At 44.4% G+C, this 11,315-nt stretch overlaps 1 protein-coding gene across 3 annotated transcripts in view; it reads right to left on the reverse strand.

Annotated features, from left to right (window-relative positions):
- cacna2d1a (calcium channel, voltage-dependent, alpha 2/delta subunit 1a) overlaps positions 1-11,315 on the reverse strand; it is an 88,229-nt gene that overhangs the window by 29,258 nt on the left and 47,656 nt on the right. For all 3 annotated transcript variants that reach the window (XM_071905582.2, XM_078281875.1, XM_078281876.1), the window contains exons 7-10: positions 6,301-6,432; positions 5,691-5,760; positions 4,823-4,873; positions 2,458-2,557 (exon numbers count right to left, since the gene is read on the reverse strand). In XM_071905582.2, coding sequence (XP_071761683.2) covers positions 2,458-2,557; positions 4,823-4,873; positions 5,691-5,760; positions 6,301-6,432 — 353 coding nt within the window. The remainder of the gene's footprint in view (positions 1-2,457; positions 2,558-4,822; positions 4,874-5,690; positions 5,761-6,300; positions 6,433-11,315) is intronic.

Below are 11,315 nucleotides of genomic sequence, written 5' to 3' on the forward strand. Positions count from 1 at the left end.
GTTATTATTAGTATACTGTTCATACACACACATGCACATGCATGCACACACACACACACACACACACACACACACACAGACTGGGGCTGTTTGAAGAGCAGAAGGGATTGCGAGAAATCACTGTAAGTTTTGGAACAATTAGGACTGGTGTGTATGCAGATGTGCGTGTGTGTGAGTAAACCTGTATGTGTGTTAATGTGTGTGTACCTTCACATGGGTGTGTGTGTGTGTGTGTGTGTGTGTCACTCCTGGGGCTTGTGTTATCACAACACCATCTGTACAGGTATTGAGAAAGAAAGCAGGATGCATCATTTCAAGATATAGATCAACATAAGCATAATACAAAAATACTTTTAGGCAAAATAGACACACACATTCATACACATACAAAAACAACAAAACCATATTGCCTTACTAAAGAACACATAAACATGTCTACACACAGACAACAGAACAGAGACTTAAGCTAGACCCAACACTCTGAGGCTATCTTATGTAAAGCTATAACAGAGTGCTCCCTCAAAAAGCTTCAAACCGCTTCTAGAAAAGTCTACACACACCTGGCTGAGTGCCACCAATATACTTATAACACCGCCACCTAATTTCATTAACTTCAAAAGCCCTTTCACTTAGCTGCTTCGAGGGCTCTAAACAAAAACATAAACCGTCGCTTTATTAAAGGAATGGAAAGAAAATGTAATTAATGGTTCGTTTGGAATGCAAGCTGAAGCAGTCATATTCGCTTACTCCCTTTAGGAGAAAGGGGGAGAGAGGGGAAGGGGGAGAAAAGGAGCGGAGAAGAGGTAGAAGAGGAGATTTTAGAAAGACCGCAAGCATATCGCAAGACACAACGCATCCTGTGCCACAGATGCATGTAATTCAGGAGGCATTTTTCAAAAGAGTGCATCTTTGGCTATCCTTTAACCTGTGTGCAGGTTGATATGAAAACAAGGCATTTCTTATGAGAAGTATTTCATGCCTAATTTTTTCAAAATGGGAATTAATGGGGTGAGAGCTAAGGAATTCGCTGACAGACACATTACCTGTACGCTGAGGCTATGCAAATGCTTTCTAATTGCAAAAAGGACTTAGTAATTGTCAGCTCCATCTGGTGATTCATGCCCACGTTGCACTTTGCATTACTATAAATAACCTGTAACTCTGTACTGCAAGTTTGCTATGTGACAATTGCTAAAGAGGGTGCTGCCGTGCGTGGGGCCCATTATAGCATGGAATAGTCAGAAAGAAACAGAGAAAAAGAAAGGATTAAAAAACAAGACATGGGCTAAACTCTTTCATCTGCTAATGGATTGGGAGGCTGCCTTCAGTGCTGTGCGGGGTGGAGGAGGTGTGACAGAAAGGCTTCATATATCAGCGAATAGGGAAATTGTGTTTCTCCTCGACCAAATCAAGATTTATGGAATTCATGCTTCAGGAGAAGAAGCCGCAAAGAAGTCGCTCATTTAGGGGCAAAGAATGTCTGCTACTTCTGTTTGGGCAGTTTTTTTTTGTGGAGTGCTGCATATAAACGTGTTCCTCCTGTCATTGTTTTTCAGTGATTGGCCACTGGACACCTCCTGTTAACATCTACTGTATGACAGCCTGTCCATTCATCTGTATGGAGGTAGGGTCATTCTATTCTTGAATTGCGCCCATTTCCCGGTGATTGACTGAGTCGCACATCATGAAGACTACTCACAAATTCTCCCATTGGGGGGGGGGGGGGAGATGGCCATTTAAATCTGGTGTTATTTTTCTTGCCACCAATGATTTTCCTGGGAAGCATGCATCTGCCTTAACTGACCAGGCTATGGAGCTTTAAATGATGATGGATGAACATTTCCTCGCTCCGCCTGTCAATGAACTCCTGGAGGCCTGAGATTTCCCACAGAATTTCAATTGGGCCAGCGGAGACTTTTCCATTTCATTCCACTGTTTCAACGTGTGGGTCATGAATACAGCGCACATTCATTTGTCATTGTCATCTTGTGGCATCTCAGGGTTTGCTCGCGTTATTTTCATGTGTTCGGTTTGTTAGGCACACATACTTGGAATCAGCTCTGCTGCGCTTATCTTTTTTAAGACATGTTTCCCTCACACACACACACATGGACACACAGATACTTTGAGTCAGACAAATGCATCTGTGCTGGAATGAACACACAATCACGCATGCTTGCATACGCATACGCCGCCACAATAAAGATCCATCCATGTGCGGTACATTAAGTCCCTCAAAAGGTCACTGCCATGTTTAAACCAATGACTCAAACCACAAGGGTACGGCCACTCAAACAGATATGTCAAGCCACGACGCTGTCCACATTAACATTCAGCAACTGGGGACTGAAAACAAAACATATACTTTGCAATTTGAAGTGACGAATATTAAGTAGTTCTCCAGTGAATATTAATAACAGCCACGTTAGTCCTACTGGTATCTGTGGGAATACTCACATAGACCACGTTGACGTAGTCGTCGTCGGAGAGGGTCTCCAGCATCTCGCCCACGGATGTCCGGATGAGTTTGAGGGTGAGACCCGAGACGCTGCCACTCCTGTAGTTTGGAAAAAAGAGGGTCAATGTTTTACAAGATAAATCGATATCATAGTATCAATAGGAAAAACTGGCCATCTGCATAAGTGGGCGTTAACCTGCATGAATTCACCCTCCTACTGCAGTTTTACCTCATGCTGAGACGGCTTAAGGAAAGCTATGGCACTCTGCCTCCACTTCTGCCCCATGCATCAGCAGGGAGTCTGCAAGTTTTATCAAGATAACATTTAAGACTTTTTGAGCCCTTTTTAATGGCAGTAAAAATGAAATATAAGACCAATTTCGCAACTGAAAAATGTGAAAAAGAACTTGGACCTATCATCTAAATGGATCAATCATCTATCCTATGGCTGGATGGATGGATGGATGGATGGACAAATGGACAGACAAACCTACTGTGTTTTTAAGGGAAGATATCTGCAACAACAGGGCCATATATCTCACAATTTTTCTATCAATGCCAATTCATTGAGAGCAGATTCTGGTCTCATTACGGTGCCCAGAAACAGAGTCAGAGTGAGAGCTCTCTGCTTTTTCCTCCCCTCAGTTGGAAATGCAAACATCAATAAATACACCACATATGGTGGCTCATAGCTAAATCAGACAAAACATTTTTTTTTACATTTGCTAGTTCAAATGTAAAAAAGTTAGTTAGTCCTGTGTACTTGTTGGCAAGCAAAATGATTAAACAAATCACAAAATGATAGACTGCTGACTATTATCTTTGACGGCTCCACACAACACAACATCTGAAATCAACCATGACTAACATCATAAAACTATTAATGAGCCATAAGCAGAGATATGTGACTTGTGACTGTTTTTTTCCACTAACAAGCAGGCCAGATATATGATCCAGCACGCTAACAAAGTGCTAGCATCATTATTCTACATTAATGACATGAGCCGAGAGTGCCATCACCACACAGCTAATGACTCACACACAAACAGCGAACGATAGCAGAAAACAAGCCACTAAATCTCAGCATTCTTATCAAGACTGGACTACTTTAATGATATTCTATATTGCAGGTCCCTTGTTAAAACTGGATATGGACCCTGCACAGATGGCTCTATAAATATACACCTTAATTGGTTCCTGCAGGTAAAGGGAGAGAAATGGACAGAAATGGGAAAAATGAGGAGTGGAGTTCCTTTAATGTTGTTTTTCACAGAGGCATGACGGTGGCAGCTTTTGATGTCTAAAAAGCCTCGTCAATCCTCTGTGTCAATTATCAGAGCTGTGTTAAGAGCTCCTCATTTATCATATTGCGTTGTCATTTAGCCCTGGTGCCGTGCCACGAGTCCCAATCCAGAGTGTTATTCATCATGCCGCTCCGTCCGGGCGGTCGGGGACATCAAATTCAGACAAATCGCTTTCACTCTGTGACAACAAACCTCTCTCACACATAATCAGATCAGCATGCATGCAGCCAGGATTTGTTACTGTACATCCAGTGATGTACAGTAGTGGTGCATAAACAGATGGGTAAACTATGACTTCCAGTTGGTGATCATCATGAGGCAAACACCCACCAATATACACAAAAATCAATTATCTTTTCAGACGGGCACTGTAATTTCATAATAGTATGAAATCACAATGAGTGTTTGTTAAAGACCCCATGAAATGGCATCTTTACTTCCTGGATTTGATGCATTTCCTGATGAAACAGGATGTTGGGGCGGGACATAATTCAGCGAGGGATCATTCAAAAGTCTAAACCAATGGAATATGAGTCAGGCAGAGAGAAAGGCAGTTTTATTTGATGGGAGGGGTGCAGATGGGCGGGATTGTTAAAAAATCTGATGGTTTCATTGGTTAGAAATGTATATTTACGCCTACTAGTGCAGCATGAGGTCACCATGAAAGATACTCTGTTTTCCAGGAAGTAAAAGTAATGGGAGTTCATTTCATGGGGACTTTAAAATGATCGGCAGTTCCATAATCCGTTCCACTATAACAGATATCGCTCTTGCAAACTACTAATTCCTCTCTAAACATCTTACGTCTTCGCTAATCTGAAATTCCGAGGCATGAATCACGAGAAGAAACAATTAGGCTGTAAATGATGAAGTCCCCCCCCTCCGAAACGTTGGGTGCGATTTGTTTGTCAGCGCAGCACGAGTGCTGCGGCAGCCCTGAGCGGAGCGCAGCAGTGCACAGCGGGGTGAGGCCAGTCAGAGAGCGAGCGTCCGGGCCTCCCGGCACGCTAAACAAAATGGAATCTGACTGTAAAAGATGAATCATAAGGTCGTCACTCACGCATCCACCAGGATCAGCATGTCCTTGGGTGACGCCGCCCCCTGAATGTACCTGGTGAGTAATAAGACACACACACACACACACACACAGGGTCACGGACACAAAACACACACACAGAAAAAAAGAGGAATAGCAAAGGCAATTATTATAATGCATAAATTCTGCTCTCTATCATATTATGGTTTCAGGATACCAAGATATTAGCACACATAATAGTGGTGAGATTGTGCATTGTGCTGCAGCAGCATCTCTCCTCTACCGTCTCCCAGCAGGAAAACAAATATCACTTTCGCATTTGAAACCTTTGTCTTCTTTAATTACATCTCTCTTCCCATTTCCTTAATAAACAAACAGTTACGTGTCTTTGTTCAGTGTTCTAGCCCTATAGGTAGCCAGCGGGGCTTTTGAAGCTAATTCAATAACACGGTTAAAAGAATATTGGTGGCTTGAAGCCAGATGTTAATAGTTTTCTAGGAGACTAATGAAGCTTTTGTATTGGTACCCTTTGATCTGCAGTGGCTTTTAATCATCAGAGTGCCCTGATGTGTTTGTTTGAGTGGGCTCTGTTTGGCTTGTTGAGATCTGAATTCATTTGTTTTACTGTGTGTGTGTGTATAGATGCTCTTATGTGTTCGGAGCAGTTTATGCATCATGCAAATAGGATGTTGTGTGTTCATGAGTGCATGTGTGTGTGTGCGTGTGTGTGTGAATGAATCTTTAATATAGCCATTACACTGGTAGGTTGAGAGAGCTTTGTGTGTGTGTCCCTGACAAACACTTAGAGAAATAAATTGAGAGAGAGATGACTGGAGGTTTCGGAGGACACAGACACAAAACTTCACATCCCATAATGAGCGTCTGCACTCACCAAGGTCGCCTGCGCACATCGTAGAGGTCAATCTTATTGGCTGCTTTGCTCGTGTCCATCCAAGGGGATGCTGGGATTGGGAAAAAGGGGGGGGGGAAGAGTTGAGGGGAAGAGAAATATATTTTTTCACATTTATTTTGGGTTTAAGGTACTTATGAGTGTGTGTGCAGAGCTGTAGAGGTCAGTGGCCAATTCTTCTGTAACAATGAACGCACTCTTTGAAGCACAGAGGACAAGCCAAAAGTAAACTCTTGTGACTCAGAGCGAAGAAAGGGCAGGACTTTGAAACAGCAGCAAGTCATACATTATGAGAAGTATGATGGTCATGACTGCACATTCACATACATTTTTCAATATGTGATTCATCACTGTCTGTGCCTCTTCCTCAGTGTGTGGTCAAGCCCAAAGCCACAAGAAAGCGTGCTGACAAGTCAGCCAGCAGCAACGTAATTGCAAAGTTTGCTTGTGTTTGTGTGTGTGTGTGATGTATGAATATATCCAACATGGTGAGGTGGCCCTTTGGTGGCAGTGCATGCTTTAGTCCCCATCACTGACCATAGGAAGGACACCAGGCTGAGGGAAAGCCCCTATTGGCTGCTGGGCGGCTCACCTGGGAAGTAGCGAGCCAATCCGGTGGCAGAGCCAAACACCTGCCAGAGGAGTGAAGGATCTTCCTCTTTGTTTTTCCGGAAAACATCCTCCAAGGCTTCTGTCCAATTTAGCTCATTCAGAACGATGGTGGCTGGAACACACACACATACACACACATGCAGGCATACACACACACACACACACACACACACACACACACACACACACACACACACACAGACACACACACACAAAAAAGAAAGGTAGGATTATATGAGTCATATTTGTACAGAAGCACAAAATCATAAAAATCACAGAAGCACAAAATGTCAAGGCTTTTCAACAACCATTTGCTTGGAAAAGTTGAAATCACTTGGCGACATTTCTGAAAAAGGGGAGCATGCTTGAAAATGGACACACACAAACACACGCAGACAGACACACACACACACACACACACACATACAGCCTCCTCAAAGATACTCAAACTGACATCAATCTGCTATGATGAGATGTTTCCATTTCTTTTACAGTCTTCTGTTTTATCCCCAAACACTCTCTCTCTCTCTCTCTCTCTCACACACACACACACACACACACACACACACACACCAAAATCTATTCTATTCTGGAAAGTGAAGGAAACAACATGAGAGAGAGAGAGAGAGAGAGAGAGAGAGAGAGAGAGAGAGAGAAGAGAGAGAGAGAGACAGACAGACGGGAAAAGCAGAGGGATTAAATCCGATATTTGTGGAGTGAGACATAAAAGCCATCTTCCAGGTACTCAGGAGAGAGACATACAGTAAACGTTTTGTTTACCTGTTGGCCTGCAGGAGCTGTTACAGGCTTAATGCTCCACCAATCTAGTTTGATCCAAAAAGGCAGCACTCCGCCTGGGAGAGTGGACTGCACGTCACACTGAGGCTGTGCATGACTCACACTTGCGTGTGTGTGTGTGCATGTTTGTGTGTTTGTGTGCCTACATGTTTGTGCAGATGCATATGTGTGTGTTGTGTTGATATATGTGTGTGTATCTGTGTGTGTGTACATGCGTGTACTCGTGAACATGTTTGTATTTAAAACACTGGCTCCAGTAGTCCATGTTGGCACTTTAGCATACACTATGTTGAGTGACAGTAGACAACTAGAATTATCTCAAAAATGAAAACTTGTAGCAGCTCTAAAACTAAATGGTAAGTAATTGTATATGATATGCGGCCAGATCTGGCAGTTTTATGTAGGAGACTGGTAAAATTTACACAAAATATGACACAAAGACAAGATACTGTTTAACTAATAAAGACTATACTGTCCCTGTTTACAGAGGAAGTGAACATGGTGGGTGATGGGAGACAAAATCACTGCACAGCGGATGAATACATGTTGGGCACCCAAAGTAGTTCCAAAAATAAACCTGGCCACATCAGCCATATTGAAGATTTAATTTAAATAATAATACTAAATAATACTAAAAGGTCAGTCTTCTTACTTTGGATAGTGCTAGTCGCCTACCATCACTCAGCATAGTGTATGCTAAAGAGTTAGCAAGGAGCACCGGAGCGAAGATCTACTGGGGACACATGGATGATTTTGGTGTCAATGTTCACATCACTTACAGTAACGGGTAACTTGACCAACAGTCTCTCTAAAACTGGGTGTACTCCTTTAATCAAGTAAACATAAAGTCTAGAAAAATGTTGCTTCTTTCTGACTGTCCCTTCGATTTCTCTCCTCTCTCTCTCTCTCCTCTCCTGCTCTCCCTCTCCCTCTGGCTCCTCACTCCCTCCTTGTCCTTCTCCAAAGCCCTCTTTCCATGCTTTGTCTACTAAAGGGAGAGCTTAGGCCAGGCTTTAAATGGCTCCCTGTGGTATTGTGGAGCAAAGCATGTCCCTGTGATAAGTGGCAACAATTTGTCCAGGCTTGATCTCTCTGCACCCTGTGGACGGCTCTGAATGGATTAGTCCTGCTGGTTTCCATGACATCAGTAGCAAGAAGTCTGGGGTAAGAGGACCGTATACAGCCACTGTTGGTCGTTTTGTCCCCACATTGGTCATAATGAATACCACACTAACGAGGAAACAGCAGATTCACCAATTCATTTCCCCTACAGCTGCTACTCCATGAAGTCAATGTAGTGGCCGACCCATTAGGTGATGTATGTGTGTGTGTGAGAGAGAGATTGTGAATGTGTGTATAGATACATTAGAGAGAGATAAGAGGGAATGACTGATTGAAAGAAACAGTGTTTCCTCTTCCACTGTGTGTGTGTGTGTGTGTTTTTATGTGTGTGTGTTTTCTCTGACAGCTATTGTGTAAAATCGACGAGTCCATAATGGCCTCCCAGAGGGATGGGATACAGGCGCACATGCGGCCCCGGGAACATCACACACACACCACACCCCAGAGCGAGCCGCTTCACACACAAACACACACCTCCTAATGGGCAGGTCAGGCACCATTGATCAGGCCTTAACAACAATATCAGGGGTGTGGCAAGGCAGTGGCCTCTAATCAAAGCCAAACGCTGGAACAAATCACAGCTTCAATGTAAACAGATCCATCTCCGTGGCGATGTGTCTGTCACCGTGGCGATGGCTCGAGGTCACCATGATGAGAGGGGAGAAATGAGAAGTATCACCGCAGCAACGCACGCTCCGGTCAGCTCTATTTGTCTGCCGTGATGTCATTCCCTGAGGGACTTTGGGACTAGTGTGTATGTGTGTGTGTGTGTGTGTGTGTGTGTGTGTGTGTGTGTGTGTGCCATATGTCTATTTTCCAGCACCGCCGAACTGAAAAACGGGTTGGTTTTCCCAGTGATGTCCATGTGTTTTTTAATGTTTCACAATGCATTATCAAAAAACGGGAGCAAAATTGGAGATTTCTGCAGCCGGACACCAATCTCACTCTGGTGAGAATACTGAAAAGAGATAAACATAACCAGGGAACAGAGAGAAGGAGGGGATGAGATGAAGAATAAGGGAAGAGGAGAAGGTCAACGGGGGTGAGGAGAGGAAATCTACATGAAGTGAAAAGAGAACGTTGACTGGCTCATTCGTATTCGTTAGTCAACCATGTGACCTTATTGAATTTATAGATTAAATCGACTGTGGTTTCCTCTGAGGGAGTTTGAGTGAGGATTGGGTTGGACGCAGTTAACCTCTATTTGCATATACCCACCTGAGTAAATCAACTCCTTGCTACTGTGATTAGTCAATGATTAGAACAATCTAGAGTGAGGATTGAAATATCATTGATCCAGTCGATACTAACGACAGCCAAGCCAGCCCCATGAATCACACAATTCAAATATCACATGGTTAACGAGCGATCAAGTCAGATCAAAAATGAATGATTCATGGGGCAAGAGGACGTGGGAATTGAATATGGAAAAAGGGGATTCTAAAAATTCCCTGTGAGGCACGTAGACGCTTTCAAAAACAAATCAAACAGAGCATGCTGGCAGTGACGGATGAGAGCGACAGCAGCGGGAGGAGGTGAGGAAGAGGAGAGGAAGAGGAGTGGAAGCTGCGCCGCGCCGCGCCGCGCCGAGCGACGCCCTGCAGCGCTGCCTGTCGCCAGCTGTAGCTGGTGGCTGCAGCCGCCTGCGTATCTGGAAGTAATTAGAGGGTGGGGGACTGAAGTGGTGAGAACCTGCAATCATCATATCAGGAAGGGCCATCCACTCAATGATACTTCACCACTCGCTGCTGCTCGTCACACACACACACGCTTTGCATGCGCTCAGACGGCGTTCACACTGCCATACAAACACATGAAAGGATTGGAAAAACAGAGGTAATGAAGAGGAGGAAGGAAAGATGGAAGGAAGGAGAGGAGGGCTCTGTCACGCTTTGATGCCAGTGATGCACATGTATGTGTGTGTGTGCCTGCGGGCGGTGCTGTGTGGGGCGGACGTTTGACAAATAGGTGATCAGTCGGTGATGCCAGTGGAGTAAAAGATGAGTGTAAATAACACACGGCTTTAATGAGTATGTGTGAAAATCACCCAGAGGGTAATGAGGAGCAGGAGACACATCACACACTCATACACACTGTGGCTAGGGGGAAGGGATAAAGAGATATGGATACCAACACACATACACATAAGCATGTGCACACACACGCAAACTGTCACACACACACGCACAGACACGCACACACACTTGACTGCCCTCTCCATCACTGTGGCACGATGAAGGTGTCGAGGTGATGAAAGTGAGAAAAGCCTTTTTGATAATCTCCACTGCCTTGACCCTGGAGGGAGTCGTGTGCTGTCTATTACCCAGCAGGAGCAATTACACACACACACACACACACACACACACAAGCTAATGATATCTGCGACTCATTTATACTTGAATCACAATGAAGGCCTTTTAAGCCTCACTTGGCCAGCAGGGTCACAAAGTTTCCACCTGTTGATGCGGGTTAAAATAATCCCAAGAGAATTAAACAATGTGCCATCACACAAATCTCCTTAATTACGCTAATCATGCATTATCATTATAACTCCGGTGTTTTCTCAGATGTCAAGTTATGTGGATAGGTGCGACGGGATTACTGGAAAGAATCTGCAATTTGTTTCAAGCTTTAAAAAGAGGAAGTTGCTCGCGTGGAGGGGAATCCAAAAGCGAATCCCAATCAGCTGATTAGAACATTCTGGGAAGGCGTCCAACCCGTCACAAGGACACAGGTCGCAGATGTAATGACAGCGAGAGGGGGAGAGTGATGCGACGAAGGGAGGATGTGGAGAGAGAGAGGAAGAGATGGAGCAATTTGTACCTCGCATCCCTGGCAGCCAGCGCCATAAACGAACGGGGACGAGTATCGAGCGACGCAAAAACAGAAAAAACCAATTTGTACGCTATGAGCTTCGCCACGGGGGACTGTGACTTCGACGCACAAACACGACACACACACACACAGATATAAACACACACACGCACGGTGTCACAGTATCTCAGCACGTCAGAGTGTGTGTGTGTCTCGGGCTGACAGGTGCCACAGAGCGTTGATGCAAACGGGCATCAGACG

This window comes from Centroberyx gerrardi, chromosome 24 (genome assembly GCF_048128805.1).
Source record: "Centroberyx gerrardi isolate f3 chromosome 24, fCenGer3.hap1.cur.20231027, whole genome shotgun sequence".
Lineage (NCBI taxonomy): Eukaryota > Metazoa > Chordata > Actinopteri > Beryciformes > Berycidae > Centroberyx > Centroberyx gerrardi.